At 47.0% G+C, this 22,770-nt stretch overlaps 1 protein-coding gene across 10 annotated transcripts in view; it reads right to left on the reverse strand.

The window, feature by feature from the left end:
- Positions 1–22,770, reverse strand: part of KIF26B (kinesin family member 26B) — a 636,506-nt gene that overhangs the window by 299,404 nt on the left and 314,332 nt on the right. For all 10 annotated transcript variants that reach the window (XM_035280614.3, XM_035280618.3, XM_002760848.7 and 7 more), the window contains one exon: positions 1,513–1,679. In XM_035280614.3, the coding sequence (XP_035136505.3) occupies positions 1,513–1,679 (167 nt within the window). The remainder of the gene's footprint in view (positions 1–1,512; positions 1,680–22,770) is intronic.

Consider the following 22,770-nt stretch of genomic DNA (forward strand, 5'->3'; position numbering starts at 1 on the left):
GAGGCCGAACTGCAACTTGAACCCAAAGGGTCTTACATTTCATATCTGATGCTACCGTATTTCTTCTAGGCCCTGTTCACTCAGTGGTTTGCAAATCTTAGGCAGAGAAAGTTTTCTAAGGTTCAGTTTCAAATATTAAATTAAAATATGAGTGACAGGCTGGGTGTGGTGGCTCACGCCTGTAATCCCAGCACTTTGGGAGGCCGAGGCAGGCGGATTACGAGGTCAGGAGATCCAGAGCAGCCTGGTCAACATGGAATCCGATCTCTACTAAAAATTCAAAAATTAGCCAGGCATGGTGGGGCATGCCTATAGTCCCAGTTGCTCAGGAGACTGAGTCAGGAGAATCATTTGAACCCAGGAGGCAGAGGTTGCAGTGAGCCAAGAGCACACCACTGCACTCCAGACTGGGTGACAGAGCAAGACTCTATCGCAAAAAAAAAAAAAAAAGAGAGAGAGATAGAGAAAAAAGGCAGATAAATCCAGTTTCCATTTCTGGCTGTGCTATAAACCCGCTTCTAGTGGAACTTTCCTGGCCCTCGGTTTTCTCACTCATAAATAAGGAGATGGAATCAGACAATCTCTGAAGTCCTTTCCTGCTCAGCTGTCCTTTGTCTCCTGCCCTGTCTCTGCCTTGTTGCTAAAATTAGGGAGAAAACATTGTTGAAATATCTTTCTTTTTTGTTTCTTATATTTTTAAAGTTCCCAAGATTAGCTGGATAGTATTTGATAACTCTCTGGCTCATCTGTCAAGAAGGAGTAAAAAATCCCCCCAGCCATCTATTTAATAGCTTTTAAACAGTTAAGTTTCTAGAATGAGAAGATAAATCTGGAAACAGCCGCCAGAGGGATCCCCAACAAAAGTTCTCATCCAGAGGAAGACCCTCTTTAGAGCTACACATCAAGAGAGCAGTGGTTCTAGGGCTGGGCACAGTGGCTCACGCTTGTAATCCCAGCACTTTGAGAGGCCGAGGCGGGTAGATCACGAGGTCAGGAGATTGAGACCATCCTGGCCAACATGGTGAAACCCTGTCTCTACTAAAAATACAAAAATTAGCCAGGTGTGGTGGTGCACACCTGTTGTCCCAGCTACTCGGGAGGCTGAGGCAGGAGAATCGCTTGAACCTGGGAGGCAGACTCCACTGCTCTCCAGCCTGGGTGACAGTGAGACCCCATCTCAAAAAAGGAAAAAAAAAAAAAGAGAGAGAGAGCAATAGTTCTCAACCCCAGGGCTTTTGACAATGTCTGGGGACATTTTTGGTAGTCACAACTCAGGGAAGGTCCTTCAGGCACACACCGAGGGGTACAGGCCATCCTTCAACACACAGGACAGTCCCCACAACAGTTAGATGGCCAAGGATGTCTAAGAGCCATGGTTGAGAAAGTCCCGTAAACAGTGACACCAAAGAACCGCCCCAAATGCTTTCTGCTGTTTCAGCCGCATCAGTCCACGCGAGAGGTTAACCAGGCACGCCCAGCGGAAGGAACCACGGATGTGAACGGCTCTCTTACCGTGCAAAGAAGGAAGCGGCCACCGAGGTACCTGCAGAAGTCTCGTTGGCCAAGCAGGAGCCCTGCGAGGCGGGGACGCTGCAGGCTGAAGGCTTGTCTGCATTGTAGCGGTTCAGCACGGCTTCGGTCAGTCCTTCCCGCCCACTCTCTGTCATCAGCTGGGAGATCTGACAAGGAAAGTGGAGACTGAGCTCATTACCTGTGGCTTGCTGCGTTTCCCGACCACTGATGGCATCTCTCTATTTGGGGGAGGGAGGTAAGAGGAAACAGGGTTCTATCCCACCTGCATTCAGCCACACGTGGGTGCTTAGGGCTACTAGGAGGCTATTTTCCGGCATTTTAGCTAGGTGATACCTCCCCATTTTCGTTAAAAATAATGGAATAAAATTACCCCTTGACATTGTAAGTTTCAATTACGTCTGTGTCTTCCCTCCATTTGGAGGGAAAAACTGGAACCATTATCCATGCCCCCTTTGCTGCCCAGCACCACAACGGGCAAGTTATCTACTGCGGGCTTCTTACCAGGAATAGCCCCGAATGCTCTGAAACGGAGGAGTGGGGCAAAGGCATGGTTTTATTAAGGGAGAAGTAACCCTGCTAATAAAAAACGTGAGGAATGAAAACACTACAGTATTTGTCACGCCTATAATCCCAGCACTTTGGGAGGCTGAGGCGGGTGGATCACCAGGTCAAGAGATCGAGACCATCCTGGTCAACAAGGTGAAACCCCGTCTCTACTAAAAATACAAAAATTAGCTGGGCATGGTGGGGCGCTCCTGTAGTCCCAGCTACTTGGGAGGCTGAGGCAGGAGAATTGCTTGAACCCAGAAGGCAGAGGTTGCGGTGAGCCGAGATCATGCCATTGCACTCCAGTCTGGGTAACAACAGCGAAACTCCGTCTCAAAAAAAAATACTACAGTATTTGGTGGTGGCGGTGTCAGTTTGCCTGTGGAAAGTCAATAAAACGGGCAGCATAGAGAAACTAACACAAATGAAGACAGCCATGATAAATTACCAGTTTTTAAGGGTTCAGATCATTTCAACAGATTTCATTTTCCTCTTGGTTCATTAAGATAAATGGCTTCCATTTTATTTGAAGTGATTGCCTTTATAATGGAAGTTCTAGTGGATGGGGCTTGGTCCATTTTGCCTAAATCTGCATAGTAAGCTGTGAAGAACCAAACTCCGGGGCAAAACAAGGATCTTGTGTGGAAATGTACTTTGGAAAAGTGTTAATCCCCACAGCAAACATAATAATCATGCAGGCAGAGTCTCAATATTTGGAAAACCTGTGACTTTAAATCTTCAGTCTACTTGCAAAAAAAAAAAAAAAAAAAAAAAAAAAAAACTTTGTTTAAAAAAGAAAAGAGGAAACTTTAGTTCAAAAAAAAGTCACCAGTCTATTCAAACCCTTAAATGCTAAGTGGAAAATGTTTCTAACCACCGACAAAAAAGAAATGCCATAAAGCAAAGATCCAGAGTAGTTTCCAGTTTGTAACTGAGCAGGCCAGCGAGCCAGTCAGAGCAGCCCTTTTGTGAGCCTTTAAAGGCAAAAGCATTTGTACTTTTCATGATTAGCAGAATAGCCATTACTCCGAGTCCATTGACTGGGGACTTTCTGCTTAAATTCATGCTCTGACTTGGAAAGCCTTGGCATTATTCAGCAGAAATTCTGCCAGCACACACTTTCTTATTCTCATTCATTCAATGCATTGTAAGGAAACTTGACCCAAGTGAGAGAAACCTCACTTGGAGAGGAGGCTGCAAGGGCAGCTGCTGGCCCGAAGGACATTCCCTGCTGACTCAGCGGAGAGCCCACATGGCCTCTCCTTGGGCTTCCATCCACCGGCTGCTACCGTCCCCGCGGAATGGGCAGACTGGAGGGTGCCGCTGATAGAGATGGAACTGGAAAGCTGAGGATTTGACCGTGCACCACCATCGTCCCCACTCGGCGGTACTGATGAAGCTCCAGGTGACCCACATGCCTCCTGGACAATGTCCAAACACAAAACAAAACCCCCAAATTCATGGGACAAATTTTTTTCCAAGAAGCTGCAGTCTAAGACATACCTCTGATTTTGACACACGGTGACATGTGAAACCAGCCTGTCTGCCTGGGTTGTTTGCTTTCATTGCTGTATTTCTTATCTAAAATTTGGAGGGAAGGGACTCGGTAGGTGCTCTGCAAAGCCAGAGAGCAGCCGCGGGAAGGCGTGTGGTGAGTGGCAAGATGCCTAACACAGAGGCACGGCGTTCTGGGTGGATGTAGATACCCATGTCTGGTCCAGAATGCATGTGAACAGCCCATGGGTTCACAGCTTTTGAAGACGTCTCTGAGCAGATGAATGTCAATGCATGAGCTTCCTTACTAGAGAGCTATTGGTTATCCTGTGACAAGCAAAATGGTTCCTCTTACTTTTAAAGAGGCAGGGATTAGGCCGGGCGCAGTGTCTCAGGCCTGTAATCCCAGGACTTTGGGAGGCCAAGGCAGCAGATCATGAGGTCAGGAGATCGAGACCATCCTGGCCAACATGGTGAAACCCTGCCTCTACTAAAAATAACAAAAAATTCGCCAGGCGAGGTAGGCGCACACTTAGTCTCAGCTTCTTGGGAGGCTGAGGCAGAGGAATCACTTGAACCCAGGAGGCAGGGTTGCAGTGAGCCAAGATCACACCACTGCCCCTCAGCCTGGCAACAGAGCAAGACTCAGTCTCAAAAAAACAAAAAACAAAAAGAATCAGGGGATTAGTGGGCATGAGACACTGAATTCCCAAGCCTATAAATAGAATTATTCAATAATCAACTGTTTTTAAAAAATTAGCATCACAGAATGTTTTAGAGGCAGAAGCTATTTCCAACATCATCGTCTTCAAAATTCTTCTCCTTAGAAAAGGCATCAGAAGACCAGAGAAGTGATGTGCCTGAGCCAATCTGTATCTAGGAATAGGACCCTGACTCTTAAACCATTCCTAGCACCTGCTTCCTTCCTCTTCCTACCCATCTTCTAATTAAAAAAAGAAGAGTCTTCCCTTCTAATCAAAAAAATTGTAATATACAGAAAAAAATCAAATAATAAAACATACACGTGTATCCACTGCCACCATTCACAAATGTTAGCATTTTTTGTCTGAGAAAATATTTTCCAAAAGAAACCGAATATTATGTAAAATAAAAATTGCGCATGTCCCTAGTCGCACAGCCAGTATGAGGACTGGGGTGGGGATGCGGGAACAGGTCCATGTTCTATCACGCGCCCTCCCTCCTCAGAACCTGACAGCTCACTGTTTGGTTTCTTTTGTGTATTCTTTAGATTTTGTTCTGGTAGATCCGCAATGAGGAGAGGGCATCCCCCCAAATGCCTTCTCTATCGACTCACCACCTGAAAGATCATGTTCTCATTAGCATTTATGCCTAGTATCCTCTTCAGAGATTTCAGACTCTCAGAAATAACAGAACACGCTGTGGCTACAGCAACTGCTCATTGACCTCCCCCTCAGTTTCACACTCCAGGGCTTCAGCCCCCAGCGAGGTCCTCAAACACCCTTGGGCTCCTTCTGCCACGAGGCCTTTGCTCTCCATGTGGAATGTCCTACTTTTCCTGCAGATCCACGCTCAAGCATGACTTCCTCAGAGAAGCCTTCTTCCAGGCTGTGCTTCCTCTGCCGGATGCTCCTACAGGGCCTCAGTCTTCTCCCTCAGTATCTCCGCTTTGGTTCATACCATGCATTTAACAGTAAGTCATTTTCTCCCACTACAGGAAAGCCCCAAGTCGACAGGCTAGGGCTAGTTTGCTCACCACTGTGTACCAAGGTCAGTACCACGGCTGGCACAAAAGACGCTCAGAACATGTCTGTGGAATAACTCTGAGCCACTCTTACTCTCTACTGCTCACACTCATCTACTTAAATCCTCTTAAGTCTTTTAAGTAATAGTAATTTCTTCAAAAAATTTAATTGCTTTTCTTTGTTTTTTGTTGTTTTTTTGAGATGGGGTCTTGCTCTGTTGCCCAGGCGGGAGTGCAGTGGTGCAATCTCAGCTCACTGCAACCTCTGCCTCCCGGGTTCAAGTGGTTCTCCTGCCTCAGCCTCCCAAGTAGCTGGAACTACAGGCATGCACCACCACAGCTGGCTAATTTTTTGTATATTTAGTAGACACGGGGTTTCACTGTGTTAGCCAGGATGGTCTCAACCTTCTGACCTTGTGATCCGCCCACCTCGGCCTCCCAAAGTGCTGGGATTACAGGTGTGAGCCACCATGCCCAGCCTTCTTTTCTATTTTGTCTGATTCTTAAGATATGTCAGTCTTTTCTCCCACCCTAATCACTGTCAAAGCAGTGTTTTGGCTCCACAATGTTTGGGGATCAAGGGCTGCCTCTCTTTTAGCCTGCTAGTTCATTTGTTCATTCATTCGTATGAACGATCCTGTGTTGGGTGCTTGGTGTATGTCAGGGGGAAAAAATGCTGGAGATTCAGGAGGCTCTCAAAATGTGCAGACATCTCTTGTCAATATCTTGTGCAAAGACAGTCTGCAAGATAGCTCTCCAAAAGCAACTTCCATTATCTCCGTCGAGCTACATTTGTATAATTCTGAAAAACGGAAGAGCTAGGCTTGCTCTCAGTAGAAGCAGCGGTAGCCTCTTTAACAATTAAAATCATATCCATTGTAGATGATTCCAAGAGAGAAGCTGCCCTGTTAGACAAGCTATCATTTTTCCTACCTACACTGGTATGCAGGCCTTCAGAGGGCTGAGTTTTAGTGGATACCTTCTTACCAAGATGCTACCTTGCTTGCTTGCTACTGAGATACTTGCTCATAGGAACTTACTTTTCCTTAACCCTGCAAACCCTCTCTAGGGACGCGGGGCTGCAATACCATCGGTTGTAACTGAATCATCCTATTAATCAAAGAAACAACATAAGACCTATTACACGAGCTCTGGTTACGAAAGAACCACTCCAATCCAAATTCTGAAGCTCTCTGAAACTGCGATTCCTTATCCCTGAGCTGTTTTCATGTCTAGCAAAGAATGGCAGTGATCCACAGTCTACGACAATTAAACAGTCATTAACAGCGTAAGGGATGCCCTCATGTGTCCACCCCTTTGCTGCTGATAAACCGCTCCTTCCTCATAGAAGGTTCACTGGAAACAACATTAAGTTATGTAGACGGGTTGGCTGTTATTCCCATTTCACAGATGAGAAAACAGAGGCCAGGAAAGGAGTCTGATGATTGGTCCAATGACCCTCAGCCATCACATAGGGAAGTTCAGCTGGAAATAGAGGCCTCCAATTGCATTTATTTCCCTTCCTTCTGCCATCTGACCTTCGTTACTGAAGTGTACTGAGTAACCCGGGCCCCACACAGATTTGGGGGATTACAGAAGGCAAACATTGGTTAGTCTCTGTCCTCAGGAGATTTGGAAGGAAGCTAGATAAAGAAACTTGTAGTCAGCCAGAGACGTGCGCTCTCTCCCTTCTCTAAAATAAGGGTGTGCGTGTGTGTGTGTGTGTGTGTGTGTGTGTGTGTGTGTGTAGAAATACTACCTGTGACTTGGAAATGGGGAAGCTTCCAAAATGTGCTTTTAACCCAATATTTAGGTCAAAGAAGGCCTCCGTGGGGCCTAAAAGACTCCATATTCCCCTTCTCAGTTCTCATGGGTGGGCCCTGCAGCACCCGGCTGCTGGAGAGGCCTGGGGAGGAGGGGGAGCTGAAGCTTGGTCACTTCTGACATGCTCCGAAAGAAAGAGGCCCTGGGTCCACGGCTTCAGCCCTGCTCAAACCAACACAAAAGAACCCTCACAACACACCTCGGGCCTCACTGCGAGCTTGCCCCACTCTCCAGCCTCCCCAGCTGGAGCCGGTTCTCAGAAGCGGCATTCCACTGAATTCCTGATGGGATTTGGGACTTTAGGCTCCACCACCCACCCACTCCACAGCACTCCAAAGTCTCCTCTTGGCTCTGGAATTTCATCTCAAGGCACTGGCCTTTCCTGCTCGTCAGGAGGACCCCCCACACTTCAGAGCAAGTCTTTCCAGGAGGGGCCTGCTTCTCGCTGCTAAAGATCACTCGGGGTGTAGAACTCTGCAGGAAGCCTTGGCTCCGCTAACTCCACTGGGCGTGGGCATGACCGCCCAGAGGGACCCTGCCCCTTCTCCAGCCCCATCTCTGCCCCTCAGGCCAGGTGAGCAGCCACATACAGAGCTTAGGAAGGCCCTTAGTGGACAAATATAGACCCCTTGCTGCAGTCCTGAGGGGTCACCTGTGGATTCTAAGACAATTCAACCATTTCACCAGAAAGGGAACTGACGGTCAGAGAAGTGGAGCTCTTTCCCCAAGGGAACACACCAGTAAGAGGAGGAGCCACGGCTGGAACGTGGATCTGTTTCCTGAGGTGGCTTCTGTGCTGCACGTCCCCGCTCAGTTCAATTTCCCTCCCTCCCCATCCCCCCCGGGACCCTTCCTAACTCAAGGCTGCCCTCAGAACCCCTCCTTGCAGTCCATTATTAGAGAACACCCCCAAGACAGGATGTTCCCCTGAAACTGGAACCTCGCCACATAATTCTGAATCAAGAACCTTATTTTTTTCTTTTTTTTTTTTTTGAGACAGAGTGTCACACTGTCACCCAGGCTGGCGTGCAGTGGCGTGATCTCAGCTCACTGCAACCTCCACCTCCTGGGTTCAAGCAATTCTGCCTCGGCCTCCTGAGTAGCTGGGACTACAGGTGTGGGGTACCACGCCCGGCTAATTTTTTGTATTTTAGTAGAGATGGGGTTTCACCATGTTGGCCAGGATGGTCTCCACCTCCTGACCTCGTGATCCACCAGCCTCAGCCTCCCAAAGTGCTGGGATTACAAGGCGTGAGCCGCGGCGCCTGGCCAAGCGCCTTATTTTTAAAGGACTACAGCTTACATCTGCATTTTAGACTGTTTGTTAGAAACTGATTTCTTCTCTTGTGATCCTGTGAAAGATACATGATTCTTCCTGAGAAAACTCTGGTTCCAAAATCTCCAAAGGTCCACTGAGCACATTTGAAAACCCTGCAGTCCTCGTGGAAGGCCTCATTATCTTGGTGATGTGTGTGTGTCACCGTCGCAGTCTAAGAGCTGTGGCTGAAAACACGCCGAGAGCCGTCCTGATCACAAGCTTGACGGGGACTACATTTTCACCACAGGATTTTATTTGGCTTGGTTCTGACTGAAACCTGTTTCAGCTCTCTGTCTTGGTTACAGGGGACCATGTCACTCCTTCAGGGTACCTGTGACTTTCCAAACAGCACATCATATCCCTCAGGTGGTGGTAAAATGAAAACGGGTAGCAGCAAAAGAGTAGGCTGCAGGGAGAGTGTGCACGTGTGTGCGCAGGTGTCAACACGTGTGCACGTGCAGGTACATGGGAGGTTTTCAATGTACATGAGAACCCCAAGCACCACTAATGAGCAGCGAAAGTGTGCTTTTCACAGACCACATGGAAATAAAGCTTCTCCGTATGGTTTAACTTTTAATTCACGTCTTTCAACCATGTTTAAATTTTTATAGCACACGCGTGCTAGATGTCAGGGTCTCCATGTACATGAGAAACCCAAGCACCATTAATGAGCAGTCAAAGTCTGCTTTTCACAGACCATGTGGAAATAAAGCTTCTCCCTATAGTTTAACCTTTAATTCTCAACTTTCAACCACATTTAAATTTGTACACAGATCCCTCAGTATGAGGAGCTCGTATCCACTCCCAAAGAAAGAGTGAATCCCAAATGGGATTACTGACCACAGAATCAAGACAAAAGACACGTGGCTCTTCCTAAGGTGCTCCCACGTCGCAAATTGCAATCTGTAAGCCACCGACCTTTAACTTCCACACTGAGGGAAGAACTCTGAGAGCGACCGGCGTGTGTCAGCGTGGGCGTCCACCTTGAATGGCATCATTGACCGAGAAAGCCGCCGCCCTCTGAGTGTGCCAAGACAGCAGGGACACCAAACGGTATCTGTTTCCTGTGGAGACATCCACAGAGAGCAACTGCTACTCCCTCAGCCTTTAGTTGATGACTCTTAACGACACAATGTCCCTCTTCAAATCCCAGAAAATAACATTTAAGAACATTTTTCTCTTACACAATTAATATCTCACTGCCTTGGGACACCTTTTATTGATACCTGCTACCTCTACTGTTAATTAATGCTTTAATGGCTTATAAACAGTGGGAGCTCGATAAATATTTTTGATCCAGGTTAGCACAAATCAACTCACAATTATCTTGGAAAAGACCATTCACAGCTCTTTTTTTTTTTTTTTGAGACGGAGTTTCGCTCTTGTTACCCGGGCTGGAGTGCAATGGCGCGATCTCGGCTCACCGCAACCTCCGCCTCCTGGGTTCAGGCAATTCTCCTGCCTCAGCCTCCTGAGTAGCCGGGATTACAGGCACGCGCCACCATGCCCAGCTAATTTTTCGTATTTTTGGTAGAGACGGGGTTTCACCATGTTGACCGGGATGGTCTCGATCTCTTGACCTCGTGACCCACCCGCCTCGGCCTCCCCAACTGCTGGGATTACAGGTGTGAGCCACCGCGCCCGGCCCCACAGCTCATTTTTAAACCCTTGGTATTAGCTTAGGGTGTGTCTATGCTGTCCGTTGCTATGCTCTTAGGAAATAGAACGCCAGAATACACTTGAGTATATTCTGTAAAATATGTATTATGACAGTCAGTCTGCAAAGGGAAAGATCAAGCCGTGCACGCCCAGACCAAAGAGGAACAGCGTAGAGCTGACCACGCAGTCAGAGGCAGGTGGCACCTCACTCCAGCAACCACCACGCAGTGACACGGTCCACATAAATCTTATTCCGTTTTTGCTCATAACAGAGAGAGAGAGAGAAAATTACGTCCCTTTTCTATCTATGAGTCTTTGCTTTGACAGGAAAATGTCTCAACCCCGACATCAGGTCACTTCTGGAGCTGACTATAAAAACGTATCTGGGCTGGGCGCAGTGGCTCAAACCTGTAATCCCAGCATTGAGGAGGCTGAGGCGGGCGGATGACGAGGTCAGGAGTTCCAGACCAGCCTGACCAACATGGTGAAACCCCCGTCTCTACTGAAAATACAAAAATTAGCCAGGCATGGTGGCTCACACCTGTAATTCCAGCTACTCAGGAAGCTGAGGCAAGAGAATCGCTTGAACCCGGGAGGCAGAGGTTACAGTGAGCCGAGATCCACATCACTGCACTCCAGCCTGGGCGACAGAGTGAGACTCTGTAAAGGAAAAAAAACCAAAAGTATCTGTCAGAGGGGTCTCCAAGGACAGGCTCCCCTTAAGGAGCAGATGTCACTTTGTCACCCCACCAGACCCTTCCTTCCTGGCCAAGGACAAGCAGCTACAGAGGACTCCTGCTCTGACAACCACAGGTGCATGTCTCTGGCTTCAACGCCACTCCCCCTGGGGAATGAAATGCTTTGTTTTATGAGTTATGTTTATTTCATGCTTGCATGCAGAAAAACAGAAGAAATGACCCACTTAGGAGGGAAGCACCAGGATGCTTCCTAACCCGGGACGGCCTCCTCTTCTGCAGTGCCCGTGTCTGTCTGCGTCTCTGCGTCCCACAGCCTCGGTCCTCACTAAGCCATTCCACTCGCCTCTTTTCTTCCCGTGCCTCCTGACCCCAAGTATCAAGCAAACTTGTGGATCCGTTTAGACTTCATTCTCGCCCTGCTTGTCTCTTCTCTTCCTGCACACCAGAGCTACCCAGAACTGCAGTGCTGCCTTTCCCAGGTCATGCTTGCTGTGGCCGTGTTAGAATGTTTCCTGAGCAGAATTTGTGATGAGGGCAAAAGCTGGCATCAGCAAGACATGTTTTTGTTTAGAAGTCTCAGTAGACACTGCAGAAAGTTAACTATCGATGGGTTCTTGCTTGAATAAAATATACTGAAAACTAGAGCAACAAAATGGATTTCCCTCAACCTATCTCATCAAAATGGATTTCCCCCAACCTATCTCACCAAAATGGATTTCCCCCAACCTATCTCACCAAAATGGTTTTTATTTTAAAATAATACAGAAGAACAAATATTGTTTGATTCCACTTATCTGAAGCACCTGAAATCGTCAAATTCATAGAGTCATTGTTAATGGGGAGGAGTTTCAGGGTAGGAAGATGAAAAAGTTCTATTGGTGGTGGATGGTGGTGACATTGCATAAAAACGTGAATATACTTATTGTCACAGAACTGCAAGCTTAAAAATGGTTAAGATGCTAAATTTTAGGTCATATACATTTTGCCACAATAAAAAAAAGAAAGAAAGAAAGAAGGCCAGGTGGGGTGGTCAAGCCTGTAGTTCCAGCACTTTGGGAGGCCAAGGCAGACAGATTGCTTGAGCTCAGGAGTTCAAGACCAGCCTGGGCAACATGGTGAAACCCTGTCTCTACCAAAAATACAAACATGAGCTGGGCAGGGTGGCACGCGCCTGTAATTCAGCTACTTGGGAGGCTGAGGTGGGAGGATCTCTTGAGCCTGGGAGGTTGAGCTGCAGTGAGCCATGATTGTGCCACTGCACTCCAGCTGGTGTGACACAGCAAGACCCTGTCTCAAAAAATAGAGAGAGAGAGAGAGAGAGAGAATCCCACACTGCCAGAGTTACTCCTCTTAACCTATTCTGGTGGCTACACTCCTGTTTTGCCATTTTGGAGAGTACGGTCATAAGGCCCATCAATGTTCAGGCCAGAGTCAAGAGAAGAGGAGCAGGAATCCAGGGTTTCTGTCTTCCGGTGATGGACAGGCCTCTATACACGTCACGAGGTGCGTTTTGCAGGGTGGCCTCAGTGACAAGACCCCACTTTGCTTATGCCCGAGGCCTGCAGGATGAAGAACTGGGATGGGAAAGAAACTCAGAGAAGGGGGAGGAGATGGGCAGGGAAAGCCCCGCGAAAACCCAGCTCTTTGGTTAAACGTCATCTGGTTGCTTTATACTCACCTGAGTCACCATCCTTCCTTAACTTCCCTCACACCTGCCAAGCCACACGTGAGTGATCAGTCAGCACTGCTTCTGTCATGTGCTATTCCACGGCTGGGGTGGCCAGATCTTTTCTCAGGCTCATGATTTGCTTTCAGGCATTTTATGTTATTTTATTTTATTTTTTGAGACGGAGCTTCGCTCTTGTTACCCAGGCTGGAGTGCAATGGCGCCATCTCGGCTCACCGCAACCTCCGCCTCCTGGGTCCAGGCAATTCTCCTGCCTCAGCCTCCCAAGTAGCCGGGACTACAGGCACACACCACCATGCCCAGCTAATTTTTTGTATCTTTAGTAGAGACGGGGTTTCACCATGTTGACCAGGATGGTCTCGTTCTCTTGACCTTGTGATTCACCTGCCTCGGCCTCCCAAAGTGCTGGGATTCCTGGCTTGAGCCACCGCACCCGGCCCAATTTTTTGTATTTTTAGTAGAGACGGGGTTTCACCATGTTGACCAGGATGGCCTCGATCTCTTGACCTCGTGATCCACCCGCCTCGGCCTCCCCAACTGCTGGGATTACTGGCGTGAGCCACCGCGCCTGGCTCTCAGGCATTTTAATAGGATACAGCATTTTCTTGCCACTGTCAGCATGCTGTCTCAGAGAAACAGAAGTTACTGCCCAGGCTGAAGCTCGCCCCAGGCCTGGTCTAGTCCTCGCAGCTCACAGGGACACAAATCACCTGAGACGCTGAGGCTGGCCTTGAGTCAGACAGACTCCGCTCTGTGCTGTTCAGCACCCCCAGCCAGCACCAGCCGGCCATGATGGATTCCTAGGTCCCAGGGCTGGACGTTTGATTACCCTTATTATCTTAGCTTGCTTTGGCTATAAATTTTATTAGTGGCCATAAAATTATCCATCCACAGCATTTGACTCAGTGACCTCTTGCAAAAGAGAATTCCACAACTGGCCATACACGGGCCTGGGAGGGCTGCCTTTCCTTCACCCTCAATTTATAGCCTACCTCCAGCGCTTTGCCCTGCAGGATGATACTCTGCAAACAGAAGAGGCTGCTCATGTTTCAGGATTCTCACTATCGGGGCTCAGATCTGGCCCCTCAGCACCTGATAACTGTTTTCTTTTAGCCTTTGTGTTGCTAGAAGGTAAAGGGACAGGCCACCTGCCTGCTCCAGGAAGGGCCGAGATGCAGACGGGATTCAGCAAAGGGCCAGCTGCATGTCTCTTTGGGGTTCCTCCCTTAGAGTTCTTTTTTTTTTTTCTTTTTATTTTTCCTTTTTTTCTTTTTTTTGAGACAGTCTAGCTCTGTTGCCAGGTTGGAGTGCAGTGGCGCAATCTTAGCTCACTACAACCTCTATTCACTACAATCTCTGCCTCCCGGGTTCAGGTAATTCTCCTGCCTCAGCTTTGCAAGTAGCTGGGACCATAGGTGCATGCCAGCACGCCCAGCTAATTTTGTATTTTTAGTAGAGACAGGGTTTCACCATGTTGGCCAGGCTGGTCTCGATCTGTTGACCTCGTGATCTGCCTGCCTAGGCCTCCCAAAATGCTGGGATTAAAGGCATGAGCCACTGCGCCCGGCCCCTCCCTTAGACTTCTTAGTTCCAATGTGTGCAGCTTAAGGTAGAGATCAAACTGTTTAGGAGTCTCCTTTAACACATGACACGGTCCTACCAGGAAGTTTGTAGCATTTCCACAGAGGCATGTGACTTCACCTTGCAGGTGTGCTGAATCACAACACACTCCTCAGCTCTGCTTTGGGGTGTGTTTTCAGTGACACAGTCAGTGGTGCATAAGGAAACAAACAGAGCAGTTGCCATGATGAGATGAGCTTCAGCCTGAGAGGCCTTTGAGGATGTGAAATCAGGCAGCCTCGTCCATCACCATCACCATCACCATCACCACTTTTGAGCACTTATCCTGAGCCAGCTCTGTTCTAAGAGCTTTATATGTACTGCCGCATTTAATCCTGAAAACAACCCTGTGAAGTAGACTCAACTGTGATCAAGTAAGAGCTTCGGTTCTGTCTGACACCTGGCAAGGCCCTGAGGCAGGTGAGGCAGGTGAGGCTGTTCTTGAGTTTATCCTGGGCAGCTCAGGCCCACATCACCCAGAGAATCTACAGCTCAAGGAGGGCTACCCTCTTCAGAAAATGTGCTAATAGCAAAACATTTTATTTTTAAAAAAGAATCATTTGAGGCCAGGCATGGTGGCTCACACTTGTCATCCCAGTACTGTGGGAGGCTGAGGCGGGTGGATCATCTGAGGTCAGGAGTTTGAGAACAAGGTGGCCAACATGGCGAAACCCCGTCTCTACTAAAAATACAAAAATTACCCAGGCATGGTGGCACACTCCTATATGCCCAGCTACTTAGGAGGCAGAGACAGGAGAATCGCTTGCCAAGATGGCACCACCGCACTCCAGTCTAGGCGATAAAGCAAGACTCAGTCTCAAAAAAAATAAATCAAAACAAACCATAAGAATCATTTCAAGAAGTGATCAAAATTAGATTTGAATAACTGAGCACAATAAGCTCTCTCTGTCCCATGTTTTGTGATGTTTATAATCAAATAAAAATAAAATAAAATGGTCTGAATCTGGATATAATTGATTTTACTTTCAATTTCCAACTCAGAAAACTCAGACTGAGTAGTCAAGATGAAATGACAACCCTAATCAACTCAACCCTGATGTCAGGGTTGGACCAGAGGCTACTCCTAGGCCAGCTCCTGTGCGCAGAATCACCTGGGGGCGGCTCTTCTCCCAGGGGAAGGTGACCATTGTTTCTCACCCCCAAATAGTGAACCAAGAGCCAGTGCCCCAGGATGCATGCCTTGACTACTTGTTTCCTGCACTGAGCGAGCACGCCAGCCCCCCACAGGACTCCAAGCCCGTCCTCGTGATATCAGTGTGATTCCCGCGGACCCTGTCACTGCAATCCCAAAGCCTACAGCATGTCTGGCTTTAAGGTGCCTCTTGTCCATCTCTCCGCAAGTAAAGGGTCAACCCCAGGGCCGCAGGGACTGTGTGTGTTCTCCTCAGTATTACCAGCACAGGACAGTGTCTGGATGTGGAATATATCTAACAAATACATTAATTCATGCATGAATTAACAGATACATGCAAATGGAGGTGAACTCCATTTAGTCGGGATGGGGTTGTTGGAGTCGTGTTTGTTTCTAAGGGATAAAAGCTAGTTTTCACTTGGTTCTGAATATCGTGAATAGGGTACAGAAAGCTCTATTGACTCAACTAAGATGCTTCAGCATTTACATAACTCAATATAGTGGTAATAAGGCAAACTGCTGGAGTTGGGGAAGAAAGGGCAAACAAGGAACAAATCGAGACAAAAGAACAAAAAGAAAGAGAAGCATAAGAAGAAAGAAAAACAAAAGCAGTGTACATAGAGAGATGAGAAGTGGGGAGAGAACACCAGCCGTGGTTCGTCTCAGTCAGTCTGAGTGTGAGCATGTGACAGCCGTAGCGGGAGAGCTGTGGAATTTTCTGGAATATGGACAAGTAATCATAGGAATCCAGGTTCCCTGAGAGGAGAATCCAAGCCCAGAGGTGAAAGGCCCCTACCCTGCCCCCGTTCTTCCCCACGCCAGACATGAGCTTCAGCCACACTCAGAGAGCTGGGGTGCTAGAAGGTGAAATGTACAAACTGACCAATTTAAGGACTCCTGTCACAAAAATCGAGCCATCCTCTTTCTTTCTTTCTTTCTTTTTTTTTTTTGAGACAGAGTTTCCCTCTTGTTACCCAGGCCGGAATGCAATGGCGCGATCTGGGCTCACCGCAACCTCCACCTCCTGGGTTCAGGCAATTCCCCTGCCTCAGCCTCCCGAGTAGCTGGGATTACAGGCATGCGCCACCATGCCCAGCTAAGTTTTTGTATTTTTAGTAGAGATGGGGTTTCACTATATTGATCAGGATGGTCTCGATCTCTTGACCTCTCGATCCACCCACCTCGGCCTCCCAAAGTGCTGGGATTACAGGCGTGAGCCACCGCGCCCGGCCTCTTTTATACACTTAAAAAACAGACCTGGGCTGAGCGTACTCTCTCACACGTGTCATCCCACCACTTTGGGAGGCCAAGGCAGGCAGGTCGCTTGAGGTCAGGAGTTCCAGAACAGCCTGGCCAACATGGTGAAACCTCGTCTCTACTAAAAATACAAAAATTTAGCCGGGTGTGATGGCAGGCACCTGTAGTCCCAGCTACTTGAGAGGCTGAGACGGGAGAATCACTTAAACCCAAGAGCTAGAAGTCGTAATGAACCAAGATCCCATCACTGCACTCCAGCCTGGGCAACAGGGCAAGACCCTGTCTCAAAAAAATAACAATAAATAATAGAATAAAATAAAAAATAGACCTAACCTTTGAAGAAAAGAGCTTGGAATTTCTGACTGTTGAATACTTGCTTCATGTAAGTTTTGCAGGATGGCGCTGTTGATTAGACACGCTGCCAAGGGGAGCACAGTAAGATTAGGAGGCCAAATGTTCCATTAGCTGAACTGATGCAGCGTCTGATCCTCATACAGATCAGGGCCTTTGCTATCAGTTCAACCGTCATGTCTTTCTCGTCGGGAAAGGTCATCATCATGCATCTCTAAGCAGTCCCTTTCCAGGGTCTATGTCACCTACATTCCCGAGTTCTTCACTAAAGTCTTGGCTAATGCTTGGGAAGCTTTCAAGGACACCAGCAGTGCATTATGCCCTGGGAAACCCCACATCACAGCCGTGAAGGTGATGGCTAAACTGGAGACAGGCTGGACCAAATCAGACTGACACCCAGTGCCTAGCAAAGGGCAGGTCAGGCAGCAGGCCTCTGGTCAATGTGGCATCATTAAGTGTTAAGAACCAATTCTAGGGGCTGGGTGTGGTGGCTCATGCCTATAATCCCAACACTCTGGGAGGCCGAGGCAGGTAGGTCAGGAATTCAAGACCAGCCAGGACAACATAGTGAACCCCCGTCTGGTGGTGCCTACCTATAATCCCAGCTACTCGGGAGGCTGAGGCAGGAGAATGGCTTGAACCCAGGAAGCGGAGGTTGCAATGAGCCAATATCGTGCCACTATACTCTAGCCTGGGTCACAGAGTGAGACTCTGTCCCGCATCCCCCACAAAAAGAACTCAATCTGGGTTCTGGGCATGGGAGGCTGTGGGTGAGTCACTTCCCCTCTCTTAGCCCCAGTTTTCCCCAGGGAGGGGACCTTGTGAGATGCCCATGGGATGGCCGGAGGGCATGCTGCTCAGTATGTGTGCCCTGTGCTTCCTAAAGTCATAATCACACATAAAGCGGGAACAGTTAAGAGAGATTCCCATGACATCTCTAAAATATGCTCCTGACTTAACATTTGAGTGTCCTCTGTGCAAAAACAAACATATCAAAAATCACAAAACATAAATTCCCTGCCAAAGTGGGAAAAATTCCCAAACTGTCAATGGTAAACAAGAATTGTTTTGTTTAAGAGTCAGCTGCTTGCTCCAGAGTGATGCAGTGGCTTCCACGGTTCCAGTTTTCCCTGACATCAAACTTTGTATTCTGTTTACCAACTGCAGAAACACCAAATCCTACACAACTCAGAAAGCAACCTTTTAAAAAATGGAGCTGGCAAAGTCCTCAGATCTATTCCAGGCTAAGTTCCACATGTACATATGAAGATGCTGAGGTCCAGATTGGCGGACTGAGTTATCCGGATTCACACACCTGGCTCATACCACAGCCAGTTCATTGTGGCACTTATTCATGCATACCTAATACATACGATTGACTAAAAATACAAAATTAGCCAGGCATGGTGGCACGTGCCTGTAAGCCCAGCTACTTGGGAGGCTGAGACAGGAGAATCGCTTGAACCCAAGAGGTGGAGGCTGCAGTGAGCTGAGCTCACACCACTACATTCCAGCCTGGGTGACAGAGCAAGACTGCGTCTCAAAAAAAAAAAAAGAATCATTTAAGAATCATTTGAATAAGTGATCATAATTAGGATTATTTGAATATATATATTTATGTATTATTTGAATATATTATATTGAATATATATATTGAATATATATAATGAATATATTGAATATAATATATTATATTGAATATAATATAATATATTGAATATATTATATTGAATATAATATAATATATTGAATATAATATATTGAATATATATAATGAATATATTGAATATAATATATTCAATAATATATTTAATATATTATTGAATATATTAAAAACCAACAATAGGACAGCAGAACTCTGAAATGACTGAAAATCCTAGAAATAGAGAAAAAGTCTCCACAGGTTAGCCATAAACCAGGGGCTCAGTTCTACCCAAATGAGCAGCTGTGGGACCTTAATCAAGTCAGTTAACCTCTCTGCATCCTCGTTTGCAAAATCACAGATCTGCCATAAGGAATATTAACTAAAAACACTCTCAGCCATCTCTCTCCTCTGATAAAAATGGCTTCAGAATCAAAACCAATGCTCTAAAGCCTCTAATTGCAAACCTGCACACGGCGAGGCAAATATTCATGGGCTGATCTCAGGAAGATATTTGAAATTGTTCTTCTGCCTATTCCCTTTGGAGCTCAGGGTCCCCTACTCTATAAGGCTGATCATCTAAACCTTCACGTCATTCCCACATGTCCAGAATTCAAAGCGCAGCTTGTCAGGGCTGCTTACTGGGAAACTGTTCCATTAATCCTAATTAGGACTGATCCTAATCTTGTCACCAGACCCATAACAGACTTTGCATCTGATGGTCTTCTAACCTGGTTTACCCAATGCATTTGGATGGTTAATAAAATACGCTTATTTACATGCGCGTGTTTTTCTTTTCTATTTCACTAGTAAAAATGCCATTAAGAATGCTTTTGACTTTTCTCTAAGTCCTTCCTAAAACCTGAATTCTCAGATTTAGGGATGTGTAAAAATCCTGGACCTCAGGAGGGGCAAAACTAAACTCCAAATTAATTTTTTGCTGTTGTTGGGTTTCTTAAGGTCTGTACAATGTTCTGATCACCTCCCTGCTTTTTGCCTCATTAGCACAAAGACAAAGCTCTTCTGTGCAAGCTGACACCAGAGAATTGTAGAATCTGATTATGTCTTCACTAAATAAATATTCTGCTTTTTTCCCCTGTTGTGGCTGTAACATTCCATCCAGTGTTCTAATTTCTCCGGTTGGTGGTTCTGCTCAAATTTCTCCTCTGTTCATTTAAGATGCGGGTTTTCTCTTCTATTCTGCCTGCTATGGCATTTCCCAAAGCTTGGCTACACTTTCCACTTGTTAGAAGTTTAGAATATGGGTCAGGCCTAGCAGAGTCCACACCAACTGGCTTATTGTGAGCATATCTAACTAGATTCCCCGAGCTAATAAACCAGAGCCAGCAAGGTTGGCATTCCCCAACCATCAGGATCCCACAGCCCTGAGGGCGCTTTATTCTCAGAGCTGGACCCGGGAGTTCATCTCTGCATATCTGCCCTTTTGTTACAAACCTTGAGTCCCTGGAGTCTGCTATTTTAAACAGGGCCAATCTTCTGGGATTCTTGTCTTTCATACACACTTGAAAAGCTATTCATCTAATCCTGAGTTAAAAGACTATGCATTTTTAAAAAATCAGTCTCGTCGAAATTTCTCAAAAATGAATTGTCTCTTAACAACCTTTTGAGAGAGAAAGCAGCAACATCTCAGCTAAGTCTGTCCTTTCCTACACTATCCCCTAAACCACGATTCTACCACTCGTAAAGTAACGTTGAGGTCTGCGGTTTCCACGTATGTAGGGCAATGATACAAAACCAGCAGCTCTCAGGTCCAGAGTCTGGAATCAACCAGGCCATCTCCGAGAAGAAGCCAGTGGCCCCAAACTGCAATTTTTGATACAAACTGAGAATACGTAACACTTGCAGTAAGCCCATGTTAGCATGGACAACAAGATACCCACTCTGAAAGGTCAGTTCCATGAGGGCAGGAAATCAATCTTGCCTTTAGAGGGATGTTTACTTCCCTAAATAGTACCCTTGGAGACAGTATTGAAAACTAGGCTATTTGCATTTCTTTGGGGCTCACCACCAGCAGAATTCTAAAACGTTGGCAAGAGTGAAACATGCACACGTTTTGTAGTTAGCTTAAGACTTAGTAGAGGTTTTTCCCCACTAGAGCCTGGGAGGCCAAAGAAACACACACACACACACAAATACACACCATGCACACACACACACACCCATGCGCGCACACACCCATTCATGCACACACACCCATGCACGCACACACACATGCTGGCACACACCCATGCATGCACCCACACCCATGCGCGTGCGCGCGCACACACACACACACACACACACACACACACAGACATCAGATCTGCTCTTTCAACAGGGAGGAGGCTCAATTTGTGTTGTTCAGAAAGAATGAAAACTATGCCTTTGGGGAAAGAATGCAAAGAAATAGCTTATGAAATATAGAAAGACACATTTGAGAATCAGTAAATATGCCCACTGAGGAAATACATAGAATAAAGAACCTCAAATTAGATTAGTCCTTAAAGGAACACATCCAAAAAGTGGGGCTGGGGGTTATGGAACTTCTTCCTTCTACAAACCTTTAAGAACAATACAACGAGCCAAGCTGGGCAGGGTGGTGTGCTCCTGTAGTGCCCACGGCTTGGCAGGCTGAGGAAGGAGGATCACTTGGGCCTAAGAGTTTGAGTCCCTCCTGGGTAGCATAGCAAGACCCCACCCCTACAAAGAAGTTTTGAAAAAATTAGCCAGACATGGTGACACACATCTGTAATCCCAGCTACTGGGGAGGCTGAGGCAGGAGGATCACCTGAGCCCAGGAGTTGAAGGCCGCAGTGAGCTATGATTGTTACCTCTGCACACAAGCATGGGCAACAGAGCAAGACCCCATTTCTAAAGATAAAAATAAATACAACACTCCAGCTGTCTAGACTTCACTCTAGTACACACTTATCAAAATGAGATGTCAGATGCTGGGCGGAAAACTCTTCGCAGCTGTGAGTTTTTTGATGTGTAAACACTTCTAGAGCCTAGAATTGAAACCACTAATCACTATGTTGTGATTTCATTAATGTCCTAGACCGAGCTAGCCCAGCGTACACCTAGTGTGTACCAAGCTTCCCTTTTTTCAGTTGATTCCCGTCTGAGACAGCCTTCAGTGTGACGTATCTACAACAATCCTATGTGTTTTATTTTTCAGGCTCATTCAGCTTAAAATATGTCTGCTATTGTCCCCTGTGCATTTACACATGTCCAACCCTGCATCCTGATTTGGGTTCAGGGATCGCGCTCACTCTCGTTCACAAACCGTCAGTTTGTAACTAGTCATCGGGAAGGAAAAGGCAGTATTTATGAAAGATGCTTTATCTCCAAATTCTAGAAAACCTTCCCTCCAATCCAGGCCACCATGGGAATCGCCTGCCACATCCAAGGGTCAGACATAAAAAGGCGGCAGTGGGAATGAGAGGCGTGGGCTCTGTATCCAGCAAGCCTGCCAGACCCGCAGACAGGAGGGGCTCAGATGAAGGAACTTTGTTCTGTTTGTGCTTTGTTTAAATCCCAGAGTGGGAGATGACCTACAATAAGCCACTTGAACCTTTTTTCTCTGTAATTCTCCAGCTGAAATACAGTATGTGGGAGTTCTTTCAATAGCAGCTATGCATGCCTTTCAGAAGCTAAATGAGAATACTCCACAGCTACCAATGTGGAGAACAGGAGCTCAACAACAGGCTTTCGAGCTGAGGGCAAGCCAGTCCAGCCTCTCCCTACTGCAGCCCCACCAGGCCTAAGGGAGCCCCAGTCTTGCTTAGCCCACAGGCCAGGAGCCCCAGCCCTGAAAGTGCTAACTCTCTACTCCCTGATGACTGCTCCTGTTTGCAGTGTGTGTGTGTGTGTGTGTGTGTGTGTGTGTGTGTGTGTGTGTGTTTGGGGATGGATCTCGCTCTGTCGCCCAGGCTGGAGTGCAGTGGCACAATCTAGGCTCACTACAACCTCAGCCTCCCAGTCTCAAGCAATTCTCCTGCATAGCTGGGATGACAGCACATGCCACCTCATGCGGCTAATTTTTTTTGTATTTTTATTAGAAATGGGGAGTTTTACCATGTTGGCCAGTCTGGTTTCCAACTCCTGACCTCAAGCAATCTGCCCACCTCAGCCTCCCAAAGTGCTGGGATTACAGGCGTCAGCCACCGCGCCCGGCCTGCTGTTTGCACGGTTGCTTATCTATCGGAAGCTGGAGTAATAAGAACGAACTCAGCTAAACTAAATTGGTCCTTCGTTTGCCATTA

Source organism: Callithrix jacchus, chromosome 19, assembly GCF_049354715.1.
Source record: "Callithrix jacchus isolate 240 chromosome 19, calJac240_pri, whole genome shotgun sequence".
Classification (NCBI taxonomy): domain Eukaryota; kingdom Metazoa; phylum Chordata; class Mammalia; order Primates; family Cebidae; genus Callithrix; species Callithrix jacchus.